The 26,072-nt window shown below is 41.4% G+C and overlaps 1 protein-coding gene across 7 annotated transcripts in view; it reads left to right on the top strand.

Annotated features, from left to right (window-relative positions):
* The window catches only part of STXBP4 (syntaxin binding protein 4), a 178,970-nt gene that overhangs the window by 12,802 nt on the left and 140,096 nt on the right, over positions 1 to 26,072 (top strand). For 5 of the 7 annotated variants that reach the window (XM_089478426.1, XM_089478435.1, XM_089478417.1 and 2 more), the window contains 9 exons: positions 664 to 737; positions 921 to 1,016; positions 4,371 to 4,440; positions 6,452 to 6,526; positions 9,276 to 9,361; positions 10,931 to 11,057; positions 14,211 to 14,343; positions 24,288 to 24,394; positions 25,382 to 25,568. In XM_089478426.1, coding sequence (XP_089334552.1) covers positions 664 to 737; positions 921 to 1,016; positions 4,371 to 4,440; positions 6,452 to 6,526; positions 9,276 to 9,361; positions 10,931 to 11,057; positions 14,211 to 14,343; positions 24,288 to 24,394; positions 25,382 to 25,568 — 955 coding nt within the window. The remainder of the gene's footprint in view (positions 1 to 663; positions 738 to 920; positions 1,017 to 4,370; positions 4,441 to 6,451; positions 6,527 to 9,275; positions 9,362 to 10,930; positions 11,058 to 14,210; positions 14,344 to 24,287; positions 24,395 to 25,381; positions 25,569 to 26,072) is intronic. The other 2 variants (XM_089478455.1, XM_089478409.1) reach the window with 1 other exon arrangement.

The raw sequence follows: 26,072 nt of genomic DNA, 5'->3' as shown, positions 1-26,072 counted from the left end.
TCTCCACATCCATGCCTGCCTGAGGATTAAGGTGAGCTGGGGTGGGAGGGCTCCTTCATGTCCACCAATGAGATCAATACACTGTGTTGGGACACGGGAGAGCACGTTTCCAGGTGTGACAACTAAATTTTGGAATGCTCTCCCCCTGGAGTCCCAACTGATGCCAATACTCACACATGTCATTTAGGAGCCAAATTAAAACTTGGCTGTTTATCAAAGCCTTTTGGCCTCTTTAATTCATCCCATATGTGGTTTTAAAAATGTTTAAATCATTTTAACTTATCGTTGATGTTTATTATAGTTTTTGCATTTTTATTGTTTTAAACTGTTTAACTTGGTCTATTTGTAAACTGCCCTGAGATCTTTGCTACAGGGCAGGGTATTAAATATAGCAACAACAATAACAGATGTATAGATATCTTTAGCACATAAATGGGCTAGCATAAAGAGACATATTGATGGTTGTCAAGTCCACAAATGTGTTATGACATAATGCTAATACCATAAATATATTGTTTTATTCTGCTATACCAGGATCAACATAATGTTTTACCAAGAACCATGAAGTTCAGAGAAAGACAGACTTCAGCTTAATAGGATCTCTTAGCAGTCATACAATACACCCATTTTGACATCTACCATTCTCTTTTCCATTTTCACAAGGACTATTATGGGCCCTCATGGAATCAATCGAGCTATACACCGCTTTGCATTTTCGGACTGCCAAAACGGATTAGGTAATTAGATTATGCATTCAGTTTAATAAACTAAGAGTGTTGCTGCTGCGTTCCTTCTGGGCACTCGTGGTTTCAGTCTGACATAGATGGATTCTGTAAAAGTATTTACCAAATGCTTCAATATGTTTGCTGCAAGGGCAGAAATAACCTGTTTATCTTTTGTTTCTTTTCCTTGCTTAACAGGCATTAAAGTTATTGGAGGCTGTCGAGAGCAGTCTGAAGAAGACTATGGAATTTTCATAAAGAGGATCTTGCCAGGAGGGATGGCTGCAACAGACAGTAAATAATCACACTTCATGTTACTTTGGTTGCCAGTGTTGATACTAAAAACAAGTGTAGCACTTTGTCTATTAATTTTTCTTTTTCCTTTTTTATTATATTTTCACATTATGTACAGTGAGAAAAGATTAGCTATGAGGCCCACCTCACTTGATCAAGAGTGCACTACCTCTGATCTGCACATAGTAATATTCAAAGAAAGGGATCAGTAACATACACATGGATCCAGGATATATCATCTATTTTATTTGTTTGTTTATTTGTTTCATTTATAGTCTGCCTTTCTCCAAGAATGGGACCAAGGTGGCTCACATAAGAAATCAAGTAAAACCCAACAACACTGTTTTAAAAACAATTAAAAATCATCACATTAAAACAGTATAAAATTATTTTTAAAACATACAAAACTTTTTTAAAAAACCAATAATAAGCCTCCCAGCATGCACATTAAAATCCTGCTTAAACAAAAAGGTATTTGCTTGCTAGCGAAAGGAGAGGCGGGAGAGGGCCAGCCTATCCTCCTGTGGAAGGAATTCCAGAAGGTGGGAGCAGCTACAAGCAAACCTGTGATGGTGGCAGGACTAAGAGAAAGTGTTCCACTGTGCTCTTAAGACTCTGCCAGATACAGAGAGATACAGTTTTTCAAGTAGTCTGGACCTAAGCCATATAGGGCTTTGTAGGTTATGACCAGCACTTTCAGCTGTACCAGAAATGAACTGGTAGCCAGTGAAGCTAACGAGAGTTATATTCTCCCTGTAATGTAGAGAGATTTTGTAGCACCTTTGAGACTAACTGAAAGAAAGAAGTTGGCAGCATGAGCTGCCAACTTCTTTTGTTCACTTAGTCTCAAAGGTGCTACAGGATCTCTCTGCATATTGATTTTATAGATTAACAGAGCTATATATTTGCAGTCCTATCTGATGTCTCAAGGAAAAGGCACAGCTGAAATACTTGTTTTAATTGTGCAAATGCACTCCTAGGCACTGCCAAAACCTGAGCATCTATACTCAGAACTGAGTCAGAAGAATACTCAAACTGTGAGCCTGAGATTTCAGGAGGAGTTCAGTAGTGAGACAGCTTTCTTAGAATCAGATAGGAAGGAATGATAGAAGTTGAGTATCATCAGTGTAAATCCCAGAACTCCCGATGACCTCTCCCAGCAGTTTCATGTTAAACAGTGTGAGGAACAAAATTGAACTCTGAGCGACCTCACAGCCAAAGGGTCAAACATTAGTCCTGGAATACCACCTTCTGCGTGCGCCCATCTAGGAAGGTTAGGAGCAACTGCAGGACAGTGCTCCTAGGTCTCATCCCAGAGAGGTGACCTAGGAGAATACAATACTTAATGGTATCAGAAGGCTGAGAGAGGTGCAGCAGAATCAACAGGGACATACTACCTCTGCCCAGTCCCCTTCATAGGTCATCCACTAAGGTGACAAAAGCTATCTCTATCCCAAAACCAGGCCTGAAGGCAGGTTGAAATGAATGAAATCTAGGCAATCCATCTCATCTAGAAACCCCTGGAACTGGGAGGCCACCACAGAATCTTGCCCAAAAGTGGAATGTTAGAGACTAACCGATAATTATTCAGAATAGTAGGATCCAGGAAGGCCTTTAAAAAAAAAATAATAGCCTCATCACAGCCTCTTTTGGGCAACTTCCCTTGCTGCAGGGAGGCATTCACCACTCCCCTTACCCACTCAGCTGGTCCCTCTCTAGCTGCTTTCAGAAGCCAGAAGGGGCAAAGATTCAGTTCACATGTGATGACTTGCACCTCTCCAAGGAGGTCTACATCCAAAGGTTGCACAAACTGAAATTTATACAGTAACACAGGACAAACAGGCACCAAGATTACATCCACTGGAACTGTCTCAACTGTAGCATCCCAGGTGGAATGGATCCAAACGATTTTGTCTGCAAAGTGTCTTGTAAATTCTTCATAGTAAGCTGTTGAGTGGTCTTTATTTTCATCTTGTGGGCAAGAGTATAAAAGGCCCCTGGCCACTTGAGATGGCTCTGCTGGACGACACTGTGCAGACACAATGGTGGCAGAGGTATAACTTGTTTGCTGCCACTATCACCATGGCATAGGCCTTGAATGAGCTCTAGTCTGGGTTCGGTCAGACTCATTCCAAATCTTTCACCATCACTGCTCTAGTCTCCGTCAGCTCCAACTCCCAAGTGAAGCAAGGGACTTGCTTGTCTCCAGTCTGTGGAAGGGGATGTTTACAGGCAATTGTGTCCACTGCCCTGGTCATTACTCTGTTCCACAGTCAACTAGGGCATTGACAGGATCTCCTGCCATGGTAACAGGAGTCCATTTGGATCAATACATCTCCTGGGACAGACCATCTTACTCAGCCCCCTGCTCTACCCTCTGCAGAGGCTTCAAGTACCAATGATCATGAGGTAGTCATCAGTCCATGATAATGGAATTATAGAAAATTCTTCCACATTTGTCTAGCACAGAAAACTGGGTCCAGACTGTGTCTGGAAGCATGAGTGGCTCCAGATATTAGTTGGGACAGACCCATCATAATCATGGAAGAAATGAAATGCTGATAAAGAGGTCTCCACATAGATGTTGAAGTCCAGTACACCAAGCCAAGAGCACTCTAACCCTGTCACTTAGACCACTTCAGCCAACTCAGGAAAGGAAACTGTGGAACAGTTGGGTAGGGAGTATACCAACAGAACTTTGTCCTGGCCACCCACCTTCAAATATATACACTGAAACAGAGCAGACAATGGGAAGGGATACCTGATGAGGAAGATGGAATCCTGATAGACCACTGCAACTCTGCCTCCCAACTCTCCAGGCCTCACCTGCTGCTGTACAGAGAACCCAGGCAGGCAAAGCTGGGAGAAGTTACCACCACAACACCCAGCTTCATCCGGCCAGATCTCTACAATACTAGCAACAATACAGTTGCATCAGAATCTGTCAAAGGAATAGGTTATCAGATGACAAGTTTGCTTTCTATTGGTGACTTAGAATAGTTGGTTTACGATAGCCATTTCATACAATGAGGTTCACATAATAGTTGTTGTTACCCTGACATAAACATTGTGGCACCAGATAAAATGACAGATTGCATTAGACCATTATCTTGATGTCTTGTTATGTAGAAATGATGTGGACATAGTAATTCATAACTCAGTCAGAAGGCTTCTAATCTCATAGCTGTGAAGTCTGCAATGCTGAGAATATATTGGAAATAATTCAGGCATTATTTTACAGAAAACTGTAAGAAAAATGTTTTACATAGAGCAGTGTCTTTCTTTAGAGCAATGCCTGTTTGTTTTCCTACTCACACATATAGTTAAATGACATTCATCCCTCTTCCTTTTAAGGTCGACTGCTTATTGGAGACCTGATTTTAGAAGTCAATGGTCAAAACCTGGTTGGGGTAACCAATGAAAGGTATGCTTTAAACATTTAACCATGTCTAGCACTTAACATTTGTGTGTTAAGAATATTCTGTTTCAAATTAGCTAGGAATATTGTAAAATAAATGTATTTGAGTTTCTCAGAGTGTTTTCTCCTAGTACTGGAGCTGAACAGCCAAACTTCTTAACTGAACAAAAGTCCAGAGATGGTATGTGACCTACAAAGCTGATTTTTTGAGCCATGACCATGTTGAATTCCTGACAGTAATAGTTCTTAATCAATCAATAAATAAATAAACAAAAGCCTCCAGATCCCATCTGGTCTTGGAAGCAGGGTCAAATCTGGATAGCACATGGATGGGAGACAGCCAAGGAATACCAAGTGCTATAGACCATTATTTCAGTAAGAGGCACTGGCAAGACCACCTCTGAATATTCCTTGCTTAAGAAAACCCTATGAAATTCCTGGGGTCACCATAAGTCAACAGGTGACTTTAAAGTACACACACAATTTGAAAAACATATAGACAGAATTTTGTAATCTGACCTACATAGCCATTTACATAAGGCATTTTCCAGCACAGAACTCAAGAAGGCTTACAACAAGGTGGCTTATAACAAATAACATCTCTTTGCTTGAATTAAGCTTTGTTTGTTTGCCTGTAGCACCAAAACAGTTTCCTTGGAGTTACCTATACACCGGGATGTAGCCATACTGACTTTTTATTATGATTGTGTTTTATTGTTAAGCTAATCTTCTTAGAATGTTGTATTTAACTGTAGGTATCTCCAAGTATGAGAGTCAGTGTGGTTTAAGTGTTGAAGTATGACTCTGGAGATCGGGGTTCAATTCTCCACTAAACCATGGAAACCCACTGTGTGACCTTGGGTGTGTCACACTCTCTCAGCCCCAGAAAGTCCATGATAGGTTCACCTTAGGGTCGCCATAAGTTGGAAATGACTTGAAGGCACACAATCCTATTTCTAATAATAAAAAAATCCATAGTATATATGATGAAGGAATTGAACTATACCCAAGCCAAACATATTATTCGAGTTATAGGTTAATGTTGCCACAGTCCTGAGTCTCCAAATGCAAAGTCTGTCATACTACCTCAGTTCTGAGTCCATGAATAGAAAGTGTTCATGTACACTTTGTGTGTGCTCGTGTGTGTTTGTGTGTGTGTAAGCGAGAGAGAGAGGGAGAGAGAGGTTGTACTGCTGCCAAAAATAAAAATTATTTGGATGTTAAGAACCATGAGTGGCAGTCCTTGCAGCATGAAAGCGTTCCAGTTGTAATTTCCTGTATTCAGGGAGTCCTTCAAGCCAGGGACTCTGCATAGCTTGTGTAGTACAGTATCTGAATCTGGAATTCTGGCTGATTCACTTCCTAAGAGACAGAGCAATCAAGCCAGCTTATGAGGGGCATGTTAGGATACCAAAAGGCATAATTCCAAATTTGGACACTGTGCTAAATAAAACGCAGGCAGAGAGTTCTTGGCTGGATTAATTCTCCCCACAGGCAGGAGGAGACAAATAGAAATGATCAAGCAATCTACTCCGGCTTATTCATTGCAAGCCAGAATTTGTTGAATATCAGAAAAGTGTGGAGAAGTCTTGAAGATTAGTCTATGAACTAAAGCTTGTGAAAAATTTGTTCTCACAGTACCTCTCTCTTCAGTTTCAGACTTGATCCCAGATCTAGCAGAACCATGTCTAATTGTTTCCAGAGATGTTTTGGTTTTCTGTTACTAACATTTCATCAAAGGGTTATGCTATATAATTCCATGTTCTACAGCTTTAACATAAATAGGTGTTTTGTTCATGGTACTGACGTAAACAAGTTTAATTATTGATCTTCACATGGTTTTCAATAGAACTTGCTTCAGGCAAAGGTTCCTAAGGCTGAACCATAATGAATTAGCAGTAATATTAATCCTAGATGTGGATGCATTTTGATTCATAAAAACAACTTTTTATAGATGAGAGTACAGTCTTTGCACAGAATCAATAGTCAGCTAATTTTTTAAATTTCACTGTCACAGAGCTGTTGACATCTTGCGAACGGCGTCAGCAACCAGACATGTGTCTTTACTGATTGCCAGAGATGAAGAAGCAAAGTAAGCAGATGCTAGATTTCCACAGTGCTGTATGATATAATGTTTAGATTAGTCATAGACATTGGTAAAAACTATTGAAAATCATCATTTTCTATCATTTTATTCTATCATTTCCATTGTTTCTTCTTCTTTAATAACAGGGTAACCTTCCTTGACTCACCTCAAATTATATCCATCCCCTTCCCCCTACAAGCTTTCCTGCAGAATGCTCAAAACATCCTGTAACTTAGGAAAGAAGAGAGAGAAGGCACATTACATTAGTTGTTATTGTGGTTATGATTTCTGTGGTTCCTTCTCTCTCTGTCTTCCCTTGCCCCATCCTTTTAAACTTCTCCATGGATTACATAGCAGTAGAAAATGCTGGCTACCAGCCAGCTGTCAGAAGGAAAATTCTGCTCATTTCCTGTAATATTTTATATAGCACTGGGATTCTTTGCTCCTTTTATTCTTTAATTGCTAGTTACAGACAAATTGCTTTCTCTGAAGTCTGGTTTCTTCTCTTGCCATTGCACAGATATTAGGTGCTTTTAAAAACTTCTTTCAGCCGTGGAGTGTTGACCTAGTTTTCTCTAATCTTGAATAATTAAAACGCATCAGCACTTTCCATCCTTCCACTAAAATTCTGTTGTGAATGAAATTAGACTCCCTATTTCCAAACTGCCTTCAATGCTTCTGTGAACAGCACTGAGATAGGTTTATTGTAGTATGAAGTGGGTGCACTGTATATGAGGTGTATATGAAACATCAGTGAATTACATTTTTAGATTTGGGTCCATCCCCAAGATGTCTCATTATGTATATGCCATCATTCCAAAATCTGAATGTCAAAACACGTCTGGTCCCAAGCATTTCAAAGAATGGATACTCCAGAACAGAGACTACATCTGTGGTCCTGTATCCTAGGAAGAGGAACCTCTGGCTGATGGCCTTAATTTGGCCTGTAGGATCAACTTATCTGGCCTCCAGTGCTTTACACACTACCTTGCCAATGCCACATTTCCTTTCCTGATTGGAATGGCTTTGATCCCAACTCTATTCTTAAATCACAGTAGCCCCCCCCCTTTTTTTTTTTACCTGCACTCCCCTTTAAACTGTATTTTGCTTTGGCAGAACATGCCCCAAGATTCTGCCACACATCCTGGCATGTTACTATTATTTTTGATCTATTTGCAGATAATATCAGAGCAAGCTAGAATACATGGAAGACAGATCACATTATGGCTTCGTTTTCCAGCTTGTCATGTTGGAAATGTACACTGTGCCTTGCTCCCTCATTCTCTGCCTTCCTTTTAAAGAATGGAGTTTACTTAGCAGTGGGCTGTGATTTGTGTTTTCTACACTTTTTGTTCAATATCAGAGGTCTTTGAGTTTTGCTTCTTGCTCTAAACTGGGATTTTAGAAGGACATTTGAGAAAGGACTTTCTTTTGACTCTACTCCCTGTGTCCATAGATCTCTGGAAATCTTTTCCAAATTGGAGTTTGGCACTCAGGCTGAGAAAGGGTGTCTATCCCTTTGCATGTGAGCAAAGCCCACTGAATTCAGTTGAGTAAACATACCGTATATACTCGACTATAAGTTGACTTCATGTATAAGTCGAGGGCAGGTTGTGGAGCCAACATTATGGATTGTGATATAACCTGTGGATAAGTCAAGGGTAAAACTTAGGGGCATAAGCAAAGGATCTAAAGGATGAAGCAAAGAAAAAGAATGCCAAAAAACTTTCAAAATTCCACCAGGCATGTTTGTGCTCACACTTAAGGCTGGATGGATGAGAAAGTCGAGCACTCTTATGTGTGCTTTCATGTATGTGTATACACACGTGCACGCACGCGCGCACACACACACATAAGAGTTAAAGTACAGTACTTACATTGGCCCATGAATAAATTGACTCAGTTTTTTAGGGTCAATTTTTAAACTAAAATTTCTTGCTTTATACATGAGTATATACAGTACATAAGGGTGCACTGCCAGTGGGAGTGATTCTAGCATGGTAGAAAGGGTTTTTGCAGTGAGGTCTTAACAGTGCCCAAACTTGCAGACATTAAAGACAGATTCATTTATGTGTCTGCTTTTTTTAGAAAGAAAGAAAGAAATACATTATAGATTAATGAAATCCCTGCTATTACTTCTATTTCTCATATTTCTGGGTTTTTTTTCTACAATTTATTTGTTTTACTTAGGAGCCAGTTAAAATATGGGATAGAAATCTTGTTGATAAGTCTCATGACTATGAATTGAGTGGAATCAATATATTGTATAGGATGCTCCATTTGACCTTCCAGAGGTTTTTAGCTCCCAGATTCTTGCCTCTTGGTCATGCTAGCTGGGGCTTCTGCCAGTCAAAGTTTAAAACATCTGGAAGGGAACTCCTTCTCAAGGAAACTCTTTCTTAAAGGTCATGTTCCTTTCTACTCAAGTACAACTTAAAGCAAAGATGAGAATTGTGCGGCCTTCCACATCTGGTTGACCAATAGCTCCCAACCATCCCTTACCCTAGCTGTGCTACCTAGTGCTGATGGGAACTGCAGTCCCAAAATGTAGGAAGAGCTATGTTTTGCCTACCTCTCATTTGAAGCTTTATAAATGTTAGTGTTTTCTATCACTTACTTACACAGTTTGGTTGCAAAGCCAAATCTACAAAAATAAAACCCATGAATATAAAATTGCTGCAAAATCTTTAATTGAATGCATTCTGAAGGATTAGATATATGACACGCCTCCACATCTTCTGCTTTTTGATTCCAGAAAAGAGTTCCTAGATCTGATGGAGAGATGCAGCTCTCACAGCAGTACAAGCTCTTCCAGGAGTTCCCCGACACAAGTTCTAGCTGGTGAGCTGCTGGTTATGTCTTCAGCATGCAGCATGAGAGAATAGTAGAGGATGCTCAGTGGCCTAATGGCCTCCATTAATATTTCAGGTTGGTTAGAAATGCTTGCATGAATTGGAAGGTAGACCTTTAACCCAAATTTTATGTGTGAGTTGGTGTTTGATGGACAGAAAGGATATCTCTGTATTCAATCAAGACTTTAATAATATTTGGGGCTTTTTTTCTTTTCCTTTTTACGGGGCTGAGCAAGAGAGAAGTGTGGTATTGCCCCCTAGGGGGCTCACACACACATTACAAAACAGCTTCTGATCCCGGGTGGTTTGAGAACATATTGTTTCTCTAACCCTTTAAAGTTGAGAACTCTTTAGGCTCCACAAGTGGTCAAGCTGTCTCATGGAATCAGTGATTAAGACTTCATTAAAATTATAGCTAGCAAAGGAGGGGAGGAAACCATCAGCCAACCAGCTGCCCAGGGCCACTTCATTACCAAGGCCCCTAAATGGATCCTGTGTTATCAAATGGATCCTGTGTTACCAAGCTGTTTTGAGACTGATCATCTCTGTGGTTTCAAATTACAGAATCAGGATCATTGTACTGTGAAAATGAATTCAAGCTCTTCAGTCTTTTGCTTCCAGAAAAGAACTTTTGCTAACTGCTTTTTTTTTTTTAAAAAAAAAAGTACAAATGCTTTCAAATTGATGCCTTTTGTTAGACTTAAAAGAGAATGACTCCAGTTTTGACCCCTTAATTATATAAAATGGCTGGACTCCAATATTGTTCAGGCACCTTCGCAACTTAGTATTCCATTACTCTAGGCTGCTTCTACCATTCTTACAAGGTGGAGCTATACTCTGTGTCCTCTCCCCTGTTATATGATGAAGCATCTCTCTGCTAGTAGAATCCAGTAGTGGCTAATGACGCCTGTGAGAGGGGGAAGTGGATCTTTTCCAGGTTTTAATCTGAATTTTAAAGAAGCTATCTGAAGCTGCGTCTGCACTGCAGAAATAGTTCAGTTTTACACCACTTTAACTGCCGTGGCCTAGTGCTATGGAATTCTGAGAATTGTAGTTTGTTGTGGCACCAGAGCTTTCTGACAGAGATGGTCAAAGGTCTCAAATGCCTCACAGTTCCCAAAATTCCATAGCAGTGAGCTATAGCAGTTGAAGTGGTATCAAACTGGATTATTTCTGCAGTGTGGATGCAGCCAGAGGTGTTGAACGTATTCTGGTTCAAAACAAAGTCTAAATTTTATTTGGAAAGGTTAACATTCATACTGAAACCAAGTGGATTTATTTATACAGACGTTTTATGACCTATGTGATTATCAAGAGTACAAATACAAGAAATGACACAGTGTTAGAACACAGTTTGTAAGGTACAAGAGGTCTAAATGAGTGCTTCTATAAGTATATTGTCATTTTTGAGAGACATTTAGCCTCCTTTTAATTTCTTTTAAGACATATTGTACAAGACAGGTGAGCCATCTCTGAAAATTTATGTCTTACTAAATTAGTTACCACTCATGGAAAATAATGTACTTATTTCTGTTGTCTACCTCTTTCTTTCTTTGAGGTAAAGCTAGTGACAGCTTTTCTTCAACATCTTCTTCAAGGTCAACAAGTCCTCAGCTATTGCACTCAAGGGATACAAACCATAATGGAAAACCACCTGCAGCAACTTCCTTTCAAGGCGTCACAAAGTAAATCCCAGATTTTTTAAATAGATCTGTTATTTACAAGAATTTGTGGGAATTCACAGTGTGTAAAGGGGAAAACCATTAAAATGTTATTCCAGAAGCTGCCTTGTGTTGTGCTGTGATTTGCCAAACCTGAAAGAAAGTAATCACAATGACATTTCTTTAAGTTATTGTTTCAGTGTTCTTTCTCTGCAGGTGGGTACACCTTGAAAAGTGACTTCACTGTGAATGTAGGCTATGCAACCATTTACTGTAGTCTGTCCCCTAATATATTTGCATAAATTATCTGTTCTTTTAAATGCATATAACAAGGGTGGGGAACATATTTCAGCCCAAGGAGTAAATTCAGTTTGAGACAAGTTCTGGTGATTAGCAGGGCCAAAACAAGGTTGTGGCCAAAGATACCAGTACATTTTACCTCCAAATTCTTACTGTCAATAATGTAAGCCTTAGAAGAGGCACTTCAGTGGTTTAGAATGGGAGCAAATCTGTATTGAAGCTTGGAAGCTAAGAAACAATGGTGTTGTGGGCAAGATGTGTGAGGAAACCCAAAGGTCAGGATTGGGACATCATCATCATCATCTTGTATCCCTCCTTTCTCCCAGTATACGGACTCAAGGCAGCTAACAGCAAGTTTAAAACAATACAATTTAAAATAATACTAAAGTATTAAAGTGTATAAATATAAAACAATTAAACAATTTTGAAAGTTAAACCAGTTATGCATTAAAATTTAAAATATATTTAAAACTCAACACAAACCTTAAAATCTTAATTACACAGCATTTATAGCTGAACCCTCAGCAGTCTGAAAAAGCTTGATGGCACAAGAATGTTTTTAGCTGCTGCCAAAAGGAGAGCAGGAATGTGGTCATCCTGGCCTCTCTAAGAAGGGAGTTCCAGAGCTTGGGAGCAACCACTGAGAAGGCCCTTTCCCTTGTTCTTATTATACAAGCCTGAGATCATGGTGGTACAGAGAGAAGTGCCTCTCTGGATGAGTTCAACCCCCTAGTGGGCTCATAAAGGGAGATACAGTCCATCAAATAAGGACCCAAACTGTGTAGGGTTTTATAGGTCAAAACCAGCACTTTGAATTGTGCCTGGAAAGAGACCAGCAGCCAATTGAGCTGTTAGAAACAAGGGTATGTATGCTTATGTAGCTAGCTCCAATTAACAACCTGATTGCAGCTCTTTGAGCCAGCTGAAGTTTCTGAGTACTTTTCAAAAGCAGCCCCACATAGAGTGCATTACACTAATCCTGATGAGATGTCACCAATGCATGTACCACTATGGCCAGATTTGACTTCTCCAGGAACAGGTACAGTTGGCTCACTTGCTTTAATTTTTCAAAAGCACTCCTGGTCACTGCCAAAACCTGGATCTCTAGGCTCAGAGCTAAATTCAGAAGTACCCCAAATTATAACTTGAGTTTTCAGAGCAAATATAACCCTATCTAACACAGGCTGAATCTCTATTCCTGGATCTGTCTTTCAACTGACTAGGAGCACCTCTGTCTTATCTGGATTAAACTTCAGTTTGGGCCAAAACACACTGCAGAAATAATCCAGTTTAAGACCACTTTAACTGCCCTGTCTCAGTGCTTGGAGAGTCTGGGAAATGTAGTTTTGTGAGACATTCAGTCTTCTATGTCAGAGAGCTCTGGTGCCACAATAAACTACAGTTCCCAGGATCCCCTAGTACTGAGCCATGGCAATTAAAGTTGTCTCAAATTGGATTATTTCTGCAGTCTGTTTTGGACCTTTGTTTGCTCTCATCCAGTCCATTACAGCAGCCAGAAAGGCTGACTTTGACCCCATGGCCTGAGGTTCTCCACATCTGATCCATGGGAACCTTTTTTTTTTCACTAGGGTAGATTCTTTTTTGTCCATCTATACCACTGTTTTGCATTTTGACCCAACATCAGCTCTCCAGAATCCCGGGAACAATCTTTCCCTTCTCCTGCTATCTGATACTTTTTAACCTGGAGATGCTGAGTACTAAACTTGGGACGTTCTGCATAAAAACAAAGGTCTTTCCACAGAGTTTTTGTTTGTTTCTTTTTTCCCCTCAGACTGGTTCTCTTCTCTTCTCTTTCTTTCTTTTTCTTTTTAAAGATCAGCGTTGGGCTTGAGGGCAGAAGGATACCATGACTGAGGTCCTAACTTGATTTCCCCTAGCTAGAACACTGGCACTCATAAGCATAAAGACCCTTGCTCTGTGCTCTGTCACATTTAACATATCCTGTTGGTTTTGTGCTATTAAAAGGGATAAAAATATTCTCACTCTCCCTAGCAACAGGGTTCCACTACTTTTTTTTGAAACAGCTCTTCTCTGAGGCAGATGAATGTATGTCCTAGGGATCAGCAGAGGCACCAAGCTTGCCAGTCTTTAGAGCTCTCTGGAGAGATGTATCAAATGTGTTTTCTCTGTAGAGAGATGGTGCTTGCATGCAGCTAAGCATCACATAGGGTTTGGTGTTTGTTTTTTTTACTTGTATGTTTGTGTTCATACTGGTAGAAGTTCATAAAAATCACTTTTTAATGTGTGCAGGGGCAGAGATGGAGTGTGTCCAATTACTATGCAGTTGTCCTGCCTCCAAAATTGAATTTTGGAAGGGCTCCATTGTAACCATCTTCCTTTTCTCCACAGCTTCTGCCTTTTTTTCCTTTTTGCTACCTCCCCCCCCCCCAAATCCTTTAAGGAGGTAAAGATAAAATAGCTACACATTGCCTATTGATTAGTAACTCTAACAATCATCAGCCAACAAGCACCCAGAGTAAAAATAATTCAGAGATATCTCAATTTGGCTGCTTTGGTTATAAAGACAAACTAGAATGAATTCTGTCCTAGCCCAGAGAAACAGATCTGTCTTTATGAGACCAGAACTCCATTAGGCCCCAGTTTAAGGGCTTCCATTTGTACAGAACTGATTGATCTACTTTAGCTTTTCCTGGTTGCACAAACTAGCAACTTTAGATGTGAAGGGGAAAGAGGTGCTCCTGATTCAAATTTAAGCAGCTGAGAAGTACCAATTGTAAAAGCATGCTTATGGGGAAAAAAAGTCTTCTGCAGGTTGGTCTGTGTCTTTTTTCTGGTTCTTTTCTCCCCTCAGTCACTGACCTTTTAAAGCTAACTTTGTTTTCTCTCCTTGTTTAGTGACAGCGCCTTTCAGATTATCACGGTTTCCAAGGGAACAGGCCTCGGCTTGAACATTGTAGGAGGCATTAACAGGAATGAAGGACCCTTGGTGTACATTCTGGAAGTTATTCCTGGAGCTGATTGTCACAAGGTAGATAAGGGGCTGCAGGAGAAGTCTTGTTCTGTTTGCTCCTTTTCCTCATGCAGTATGTGTGAGGAAGGGTGCACATTTAGGACATCCTTCCTTGTATTACAATATAACTGTTATGTCCAACCAGCCTGGCAGCTGGTTGTGGAAAGCTAATTTAGTACCTGCTCAACTGTTTTTAGTCTGTTTTAAACCTAATAGTGATCTGCTCTGATTTGCAGTGGGGGCACAAGAAAAGTAATAAGGGATCTTTTGTTATATCTCTCTCACTTCTTTCTCCAGTCATATTGTTAGCACCTACTGTTGTTTGTGGTGAAAAATCTTGCCAGTCTGTGCAGGAGAGCAGTTAGCTTTGTCATGTCTTTGCACCCAATAAAACCAGCACTGTGTGTAGTACAGTTTCATTAGAAAAGACTCACGATATAGTTATTTTTTGTAGTAAGGAGTTTTATTGAGGTTTTGTGTATAAAATGCCTTTTATTCTGACAGGATTTGGTTCAGGAGGGTGTCAGAGCTGTGTGCTGCATTAGCAGCAGTTTAGGGCTGAGCTAAGATCTGTGGGACTAACATGTTGTCAGAATGGAAAGAACAAACCAAGAGGCAAGGTTGAGGAGCAAGGCTGGAGTCAGACCTGAAGAGGAAAGCAAGACTGAAAAAAACTCCTGGAGGCAGGGACATGCCAGTGCTGGCATGTCCTTTCTGATCAGGCAAGACTGAGGTGCGGTAGGAAGCCTTATTACATAGGTCCTGCCTACCCAGAAGGATTTCATACCCAATCTGGGTGAGCTTTGTCAGGGCAGAGAACTGGAAGTTTAGATCAGGGGTAGGCAACCTTTTTGAGCCGGGGGCCGGGTTGGTGTCCCCCAGACAGTGGGGGGGGAGCCAAAAATTAAATAAATAAATAACTAAATAATATAGGACAACATTTTCAAATGTAGGACACATTTTTAAAATGGAGGACATGCCAAAAAATTGATGCTTTTTAAAAAATGTTAATATAAATGCATGTTTCTTAGGCATAATCAAAATGGAGGACATTTGGGCATTATTCCTAGACAGATGGCAGAAATGTACTTTCCTTTCTGGCCAACCCCCCCCCTCCCCCCATTCCAAACAGCACATTTCAGCATTGAACATGGCTTTACTTAACATGGCAATCTCTTGCATATTTCAGAGGCTTATTGCATAACCAAACTCTTTGGGTTTCACACTGAACATGGGTTCACATGGCTATGAATATTTAACATGTCAAGGTGGTCTCACAAGAAGTGATTTGCCCTCAGGTTCAAATGTACTTCTCAGAAGTGTGTACTTGGTCAAGGGACTGTGGTTTTTCTTCACTGTGCATGAGTTTGTAAAAATCACAGCAACTTACATTGGGCGTGCCTCTGAAGCTGGCTCATATCAATATCACCATCACCATCCTCCTCCTCCTCCTGCTCCTCTCCTCCTTCTTCCTCCTCCTCCTCTTCCTCCGCCTTCCTTCCACCTCCTCCTGCTCCTTCCTCCCTCCTCCTCCTCCTCTTCCTTCTTTCCTCTCCTCCTTGTGTGGCTGCGCGAGAGGCCCAAGGCCCCCCGTGCCCCCCTTACCCACCGCCAAAGGCCCCGTGGGACCTTTGGCGGCAGCAATCGGCGGCAGGACCGAGCAGGGGCCGGTCCCAATGGCTTGGCGGGCCGCATCCCACGGGCCACAGGTTGCTGACCCCTGTTTTAGATGATCATCAGGCCTACTTGAACTGCTCCAGGGCAGATTTGCTGGGATCCTTTTTTAGAGAGATGGTGCCCTTGTAATAATATGGAAGTCGAGTAATGAAGCTTTTTTTTTTTTTTTTTGTCCTGTAGCTTTTATAGTGAGGCTCATTAGAACCTGGTTATCCCACTAATGAGAAAATTTGTTGGGTGTTATGACCAATTTCATATCAGGTTCTTGGTGGAGGATAAGTCCCCAGTTGTAATGTTGGCTGCTGCTACATTTCTTTCAGAGGCAAAGAGGATTAGAGCTCTCTATGTGTTTCAGATAAAGCCAATAACAATTATTTTATTGTTTTTACTGTACTATTTATTTCTTTTGGATGTTGTTTTTAATTTTATGTTTGAGTTTTACTATTGAATCTGTTGGTCGCAATAAATGATGATGATGATCCCACTTTTTAAAACTAACTCCATATTCTTCTGATGCTGAAAATTAACTAAATAGTTGCATTTTAATTAATTTATTAGAAAACGGTCTCAACACTACAAGTCACTAGTTGTGCAAAATAACATTTCCTCCTATCTACCTGGGTGCTGCCTCAGCACCCACAATGGAGTAGAAGGCAGTAGCCCAAGCCTTCACGTAAAAATATGAGATACCTTCTCTATTTTCTAAGGCTATACTCATGGAGCTGTAAAAATAATGTTAAAAGTTACAGTTACAGTATATTTGGAAGGACAGAAATGCCTTCATTTGCTCGTTGCAATACCTACATCCCTGAGTTGTGCATCTTTTCGTCCCAGTAGGCCAGACAGAACACCACGATTGGTGTCAAAGACTACAGTTGGTTAGCTAAAACAAACCCACAGGATGTAACATATGAACCTGAATACAGACATGATAACATTTTTTAGCAAATAATGTGCATGACAGAAGAATAGCATGAAAAAGCAATCAATTGGAGCCCTGGTGGCCAGTAGCATCATTATAGGGGTGCAGGTTGCACCAGGTGACACCCCAGGAGGGGGATGACACCCAGTCCCCTTTCCCACTCCTTTCCCGCATGTGTGCGTTCTGCCCCCTGTATGTGCTGTTGTGTCCTGCACGCATCACTACATGGCCCAGGTACGCACTGCTTCGTCCCCTGCATGCGCTTCATCCACTGCACGCTCGTCGGTAGGGAGCAGACTGGCACACATGTGAAGGGGGATGGAGTGGTGCATGCGATGGGCAGCATGGGGAGAGGGATGCCCCGCCCATTGGAACATCCCTCTCCCCATGTCCCGCCCATTGGAAGTCCTGCCCAACATTGCTAGTGGCGTAGTGGTTAAATGCCGGTACTGCAGCCACAATGTTGTGAGTTTGATCCCAGTACTCCAAGGTTGACTGAGCCTTCCATCCTTTCATTCGTCAGCAAAATGAGTACCCAACTTGTTGGGAGCAAATGGCTTACAGATTGTAAAGAGCTTAGAGAGTGCTTAGTTCACTATGAAGTAGTATAGAACTGTAAATGTTATTGCTATTGCTATTGCTATTATTATCAGTTAAACAATGTACATGGTTTAAGAAAGACACAGGAATGAGATTAAAATGCCACTGACAAAGCAATCATGAGTCAGTGCAATTCTAGCCTTAATATTTCTTACCCTAACTGAAGATTTGGCTTCTCTGTTCAAACTCCTTTCTATCTACTTATTTTTCAAGAACAGTTTTTTGAGCTCTCTAACAGCTTTCTATAAAATCTTGTTTAGTCAACCAGTGTTACGGAGAAACAGATACGAATTTCTCCCTTCTATCAGCACCTTTGAACAGGTGAACTGGAAGCAACAGGAGCAGTGACATTAGTGGCTGCAAACAACAGAAGTAACCCTTTATAACCTAATCCATCTTCATATCCTGATGAAGACAGGACCAACTCCTGCTTTCTCTTTTTGCTGCAATGATTCCCCACAATCTGGTGCCCTCCAGATTAATTACAGCTGCTGGCATTTCTGACCCATGCCCATACTAGCTGGGGCATGATAGGAGTTGTACTCGCAAACATGTGGATGGCAGCAGCTTGGCGTAGAATGTGAAATAATGCACATTATTATTATTATTATTATTTAAGATTTATTTATAAAGCACTGTAATTTGCACAGTGTTGTGCATAGTAAACAATAGATAGATAAAAAAATAGATAAAATTGTTATAACATATTCCAGCCATTTTTTTATAATAATCCAATTAGATTTTTTTTTGTATTACCTGTTTTGACTATCAGTAGACATTACATGAAGCAAGTTCTCAGGTCCTTGTTAGTAAGTGAATTGCCAAGATCTAACTACAGCTGTCACTACAATCCAGCAAAAACTAAAAGCAGACATTTTTATTCTAATACAGGGGTAGGCAACCTACGGCCCGCAGGCCGCATGCGGCCCGCCGAGCCGTTGGGACTGGCCCCTGCTCGGTCCTGCTGCCGATTGCCGCCGCCAAAGGCCCCACGGGGCAGGTGCGCGGGGCTTTGGGCCTCTCGCGCAGGCCCCTCAGAAGCCGGGAAGGAGCCTGCGAGGACGCGCACGTGGGCGTCCTCCGCCTCCTTCTCGGCCTCTGAGGGGCTTGGAGGCCCCTCAGAAGCCGGGAAAGAGCCGGCGAGGACCCCAGCGCGGGCATCCTCCGCCTCCTTCTCGGCCTCTGAGGGGCTTGGAGGCACCTCGGAAGTCGGGAAAGAGCCGGCGAGGACGCCAGCGCGGGCGTCCCCTGCCTCCTTCCTGGCCTCTGAGGGGCTTGGAGGCCCCTCAGAAGCCGGGAAAGAGCCGGCGAGGACGCCAGCGCGGGTGTCCCCTGCCTCCTTCCTGGCCTCTGAGGGGCCTCCCCTCATTTTACAGCAGGAGGGGCAGAGAGAGAGATAGGAGTTGTGTGTATGTATGTGTAAGAGCAGTGTGTGTGTAAGAGAGGTAGGTGTGTTTTGTGTGTGTGTGAAAGAGAACGAGTTGTGTATGTGTGTGTGTGAGAGAGAGGGGGGGGGAGTGGGTTGTGTGTGAGAGAGTGGGTTGTGTGAGAGGGTGTGTGAGAAGGCGAGGTTGTATGTGAGAGAGAGATGTGTTGTGTATGTGTGTATGAGAGAGATAAAAGTGAGTTGTGTGTGAGAGGGAGAGATAAAAGTGGGTTGTGTGTGTGTGCGCAAAATCCCCTCTCAGCACCTTGTGCCTTTCTGGGTTGAGACAGTGTGCATGCTTTCTTCTTCTTTATTTTTTAATTGCTTTATAGTAGTTTCCATGCTTGGAACTATTATTATTATTGTTATCACTCCGGCGGCGGAGCATGTGGCCCCGCCCCTGGAGTGTGGAAGCTCCACCCCCAGCATGCAGCCCCGCCCCCAGAGGGTGGAAACTCCACCACCCCCCCGGCTTCGGCCCCCCAGTTGTCTGAGGGACAGCAACCCGGCCCCCGGCTCAAAAAGGTTGCCTACCCCTGTTCTAATACAAGGGTTGGCAGTGAGGATAAATGCAGTGTAGTTGGCAAGCTCTGTTATGTCTGGACAGAAACAGAAAGCACACTCTATGTTAGGCCTGTTATCTTCATTTTTTCTAAATACAGTTGACCCTCCATTTTTGGGGGGGATCCATCCCCCCCCATGAAAACAGAGAGTTGCATGTATTCAAGCCCTTTAGGCTTGAATGGGGCATGCCCCCATGAGTGCGCAAGGGGCGTGCACTGCAAGGGCACACCCCATTGAGGATAACAGAGGTTGCCCCTCCGTAAATAATCAAGAATGCGGATCTCAAGTCTGCAAGAAGGGAGGGGGCGACTATTCCTCTTTGTATAATCCTACTTTACAACGCCATAATCCCAGATTGGTTTAAATTGTTAATTTCTTGTTACTTTTTTGTTTTCCCCACCTCGACCCCTGGGAAGAGATGAGTAAGAAATAATAATAATAATAATAATAATAATAATAATAATAGATGTACCTTAAAATACAGAATAAAATTTATTTAATTTTACTTAAATTATACATATTTTTGTAGTCAGTCTTAAAGTAAAATTATGTAATTTAAATCAAAGAATAACAATTATTTAATATTAGTTAATACTAGTTAAATAATATTTATTTGTTGATAGTCAGACCTGAATATAAATGATGTAATTTAAATAAAAGAATGAAAAGTATTTAATACTAGCTTAAAAGTAATATTTAATTGTTTATAATCAAAGTTCAATTAATTTGGGCCTTGTCAGGCTCCCCAAGTAATGTCCCTGGGAGTGTGATGAGGCCAATTGGTCTCAGCGCACATACAACAGCTTCATCTTCTGTACACACACACACACACCTTTCTTGAACTCCACAACATGGTTTACATAGGAAAGCCTTTGTTAAGACATAGATTCTTTGGTGTGTCTGTGCAGCAGGGATGAGATCCATACAGCCCTCCAGCTGTTGGACTACTGTTCTGTTTGACCCTGGCCAGCATAGCTAATGGTGAGGATTGCCGGGAAACCTGGCTACACTCATTTAGCATTGCCTGTGAATGCCAGGAGCCATGGGAAATTTAGCATCCTAGCAGAAAGATCTGGTGCCATGGGAAGTACATTTCACACGGTTGCTGGCAGACATGGACACCTATGGATGATTGTAGGATGCTTCATTTAAAACAAACGAATAATTGTATTTAGTTATTAAGAGGCAGTGTGGTGTGGTGGTTTGATCATTGGACTAGGACTCTGGAGATCAGCCCTAGAAAACCAAATGATAGGTTTGTCTTAGGGTTTCCATAAGTTGGAAATGACTTGAAGGCACACAAAACAACAACAGAATACAGCTATCAAAGAAGTAGCGATGTTAGTTTCTTATTCTTATTCTTATTATTATTATTATTATTAACCTTTATTTATAAAGCGCTGTAAATTTACATAGCGCTGTACATAAATTTTTTAGTCAGACGGTTCCCTGCCCTCAGGCTTACAATCTAAAAGACAAGACAAAAAAGGAGAAGGGAGTGGTGGTGGGGAATAGGATCAGGTCCAGAAGTGATGAGGTGTGCATGTGGGGGAAGAAAGTTCCAGGAGTAAGGGGCAGCAAGCGAGAAGGGACGAATTCGGGAGGAAGCAGTGGTAGTCGTACACTGTGACAGGAGACCTTGACTACAAGAGCGGAGGGTGCGAGTAGGAATGTAAGGAGAAAGAATGTCAGATAAGTAAGGAGGGGCCAATCCATGGAGGGCTTTGAAAGTCAATAATAAAAGCTTGTACCAGATGCGGAAGGGGAAGGGGAGCCAATGAAGGGAGGATAAAAGAGCTGAAACATGGTCAAAGCGGTGAGCGGATGTGACAATACAGGCAGCTGAATACTGGACAGAGATTAAAGGATGGAGTTGTGAAAGAGGAAGCCCTGTCAGAAGGAGGTTACAATAATCTAGTCGCGAAACCACTAGGGCATGGACTAGAGTCTTGGCAGTAGAGATTGAGAGGAATGGACGGATCTTGGCAATGTTGTGGAGAAAGAATCTACAGGCTTTGGCGGTGGCCTGGATCTGGGGAATAAATGACAGAGAAGAGTCAAAAATGAAGCCAAGTCTCTTGCAGCATAATTCTCTTCTCAGGGCAAGGGGTATGATTTGCATCTTTCTAGATCCTATTACATGTTACCCCACTCCCACAACTCTATAAATATGTTTTATACCTCAGGCCTTAATATCATTCTGTGCTGCATCTGAAAAAGTGGGTTTATATCCACAAAAGGTAATGTTAAAATAAAAACCAGTTCGTCTTAAAGATGCTTCTTTGTTGCTGTTGTGTGTCTTTGAGCCATTTCTGGCTTATGGTTATCATAGAATTTTCATGACAAGTTTTTTTCAGAGGAGGTATGGCATTGCCTTCTTTTGTGGCTGAGAAAATGTGACTGGCCCAGGACTACCCATCAGGTTTCCATGGCCAAGCAGGGATTTGGATCCTGGTCTCCAGAGTAGTAGTTTAACACTCAAACTACTACACCACACTGGTTCTCTCCATTCCCCCCCCCCCCCCCTCCACTCGCTTTCTCCTTTTTCATATATACAGTCATGACATAGAAATGATATATGCTGCTGTCAGAGAAATGTTTACGTTCCTATTCTCAGCATTTGTTGAGAATGAAACCCTCTTCCATAGTTACTCTTAAATATGTTAAAGTTATTATCTTTTCTGTCAGTGATATGCCCCTGGTTTGTTCAAGTGCTTTTGAGGTTAACTGATTTCAAGTGTGAGTATTTTGTTTGCCACCAGAGGTCAGCATTGTTGCTTGTGTCAGGGATCAGGATTCATTGCCACATGAAAAGAAGCATTTTAATTTAGTAAAAAGTAAATATTAAAGAGCAAAACCAATGTTGCTCAGTTATATGAAGCGAAAGTTATACATCAGCATCTAAGAATGCAAACCAATTAGTTCCAGTAGCATGATGAGGTGACCGACAGATGTATCTTCACATATATAATGCTGTTGGGCAACTATATCAATAATTCATAGTAGTAGTTTTATTGTGTGTGTGGATGAATCAACACATATTTAGTACCCTTTTCTCCACCAGAGATCAGATCAGAGGAAAAGTATTTAATAAGCTCTTCCTTCCTCTCCCCTTCCTTCTCTCCAGTCCTTTAACTGCATTTTCAGAAGTGATTTAACCTTAGATGGTATCCAGCTTCTCACACTGCCAGGGGGTAATGAGACATGTAGTCCAATATACCTCAAGATTGTCAATTTGGAGAAGACTCCCTAAATGATCAGTATAAAAGTCCTTGTTTGTAGGTTTCTTATCCAAATATTCACCAAATTTGCATGCAGAGCTGTTGAAACCTGATCCCTTGCCTCCCACACCACCCCTCTGATACAAATTAATCCAGCTCAGGGCAGGATTAACTGGTACAGAAACTTCTCACAGACTGTCTGTGGCTTAATTCTAAAACAAAACTACCATCTGGGTCCAATTTTGTGTCCAGCAGAAATTCCACTGACATCTATTTGATCTGTGATACACACACACACACACACACACACACACCTCTTTAGCAGCAATGCAATTCACCTAGATATTTGTGCTAACCTCTCATTGCCAGTACATCCAGTACTGCCAGATGATAATATTCCATATTCCTCTTCCCATGTCATATTCCTTTCATATCCCTCTGCCTTTCCTTTTATCCTCTCAGTTTTCCATTTATTTCAGAGTGTAATAATAATACACACACACGGCCCAGCACCTGCCTTAAATATCAAATGAGAACAATAAAATACCAGTTTTACCAATTCTACTTCTTTTCTCATACCTTTCACTTAAATACACCTTTGAATGTGAAAGCAACAGCTGTGATGATCTGGATTTGGGCTGTTGCCTAAAGCAGAGCTGTCAGACTGAACTACACATTCACAGCTGGGGAAAATGTATGCAGTATATTTCTTTTGGGATTCCTCTGGTCCAGAAAATATATAAAGGCATTGTATTTTCAATAGCAGCCCTTCCCCTGCCTCACATGTCAGCTGTGCTAGAATTCCTCCCTTGAATGTACAATCTATCCAGGGCAAGAATTCTTTGGATTACTTCTGTTTTTCAAGAACATTCAAGAATATTCCTGTATTGCACTCTACAGAAGGACACTGTATTGCGTGCTTTAAAAAAAAAACATACAGTTTTGCTGTTATCGTTTATCTTTCCTTGAATATACAGTTCATATATGTTCATGTTAGTGCATACATTAAACAACATTCAAGTCCCTTGGGACAGCTGCTTACTCTTAAAGTAGTTTCTAGCTGCTCTGTGCTGCTAAATTGTCCTGGTTTGCTTCTATCAACCGCTTTTTTTAAAAAAAAAATGTTGCTGTAGTAGCTGCTCTCTGCTTCTCACAGCGTGCATGCATGTGTGTGTGTGTTGTATGTCTTGTTTGTTATCAGCAGGTTCTCTGCAAAGGAAACCTGGGAAGGTGTATAGTGCTTTACAAAATAAAGCTGACCCAGTTCATGGCATTTAGGCAGAAAGCAGAGCAAGGGGCAAAATACTAGCATGAGTAGGGTAAATGTATGAAGCTGACTTCCCCTTCCCATCACTACTCCCTGTCTCCATTATCGGACCAAGTCTGGCACTTCAGTAAATCAATCCTGGCTAGTCCCTTCTCTAATGGTGTTTTTCTTATAAGTGAATAACCTGGTTTTCCTCGGGAATTATAGATTTCAGAAGTTTTTGTTGACCTCTTTGGACTGATTGTGAAAAGCAATACTAAATGTGGTCCTTGTTGTTCTTGTTAGGATGGTAGGCTGAGACCAGGGGACCAGCTTGTATCTATTAACAAGGAGTCATTTATTGGAATCACCTATGAAGAGGCAAGGACTGTAATCAACAGGACGAAGCTGAGGTAACCACAACCCTGCAAAACCAGAGCCTAGGACATTGTGTTTCTCCACACACACACACCCCATCTTCCTAGCTTAGATTTAGTCAATAGGTGTCTTTGTATCTCTTAAATGCAGAGTGAATTCTGAAGGCTTGTTGATGAAAATGCTCACAGCATCAAGCATTAGGGAGCAGTTAAAAAGAAGCTCTTGTATGGTGGCTTTCATTCTAAACTTTTAAGAGGAAGAGATGGGCATAAATGAAGACTTGAATTTTTAAACAGCAACTTCCCATACCATAAACTTATGTAAATTAAGAGAGAAATGGTGCTGAAAAACTATTAAGCACCTTTAATTGTTGTCACCACCTTTATTTTGATTTGAAAGGGGTTGTACAAACAGCAGCTGCCCCTTTCCTGGCTGGATCAGGGTCGCAACAACCTCACACCATGGCCCCGATCTGGTCTCTGGAGGGTGCTATAGTTGCTGCCCTCCGAAGGATGCTATAGCTGCTGCAGCGCAGCTGTTTAGCACCCCTTCAGCGCTGCATCATTTGGATGCAGCACCGGAGTCGCACCATGATGGAATGGCACATGGCATCATGATGCCCTGGGGGTGGAGTTAGGGCATCCAGTGTCAGGACACTGCACTCTGACTCTGCTCACAGGCCAGCATACAGTGCCGGTCTGTACAGGGCCAAAGTTTAGTTTTTTGTTGCAACGTTTATTAGCTTGTGGCCTACCCTATAGGAAAGGCTTGCAACACTACATTAAAAGCACGAGGCCCTTAGAAATACTAAAATTAGACCCATATATCCTAGTCACAAAAAAACCCAACAACCTCACCCTTTCAATAAAATTTGTGTCCCACTATTTTATATGCAGTAAACTTAATTTTCCATGTGCAGCATTTGGACGCTACAACAGTACAAGGGAGTCTTTAGTATTGTAGTAAGAATGTAGCATATGATACCTGTGTATAGTCTCTTGTTGCTGTTGTTATTCATTTAGGTCAAACTCTTCTTGGGAGATTGCTTTCATTAGACATGAGACTACTCCCAACCAAGTGGAAAATATGCCGTCCTCCTCTAGTCTGTTGACTTCAGGTGGTTGTAGACTACAACCTATTCCACTGCTGCTTAGTCCAGATTTGTCTCCCAATGACAATACAGCTTCAAAAACATCTTTTCTGAATATGGTAAGTAGCCTTTTTAACCCCTGTTAGGAGTCTTCAGATAAGAGTTTAGCTTCTCTTATGACACAGCTTTGTTTAGAACAGGGTTGAGGAACCAGAAGGCCTCCCAGTGTTTTGGACTTCAGAATATCCACCCAGCATGGTTAAGAATGAGATGGTTGTCATCATTAATGATGTTGTAGAACAATGTTGCAGATGGCATAAAGAAAACATAATGTCCTGCCAGTATTTGTCATGGATAGCATGTAATAACTGCCTTGTCTTAGGAGTGACTGTTCCCACTTTAGACAAGGGAAAACAAAGTCTAAGATGTTTCCTGCATTAGACAATGCCTAGACCAGGCATTTTGAACAGATATTTGTTGATTATGGCTTAAATTCATTTGTTAGTTCCAATTAATATTAGAACTAATTGAATAATTCTAGTATTAGAACTCCAGTTGAATCAATGCAATTTACATAAGTGGTGACTTACCAAGTTTCTGTTGATTTAATGGGTCTGTTCTAG

Source organism: Sceloporus occidentalis, unplaced genomic scaffold (assembly GCF_023333645.1).
Source record: "Sceloporus occidentalis isolate IW3139 unplaced genomic scaffold, rSceOcc1.0.p SCAF_1, whole genome shotgun sequence".
NCBI classification, from domain to species: domain Eukaryota; kingdom Metazoa; phylum Chordata; class Lepidosauria; order Squamata; family Phrynosomatidae; genus Sceloporus; species Sceloporus occidentalis.
This window is presented reverse-complemented; position numbering and strand designations above follow the sequence as displayed.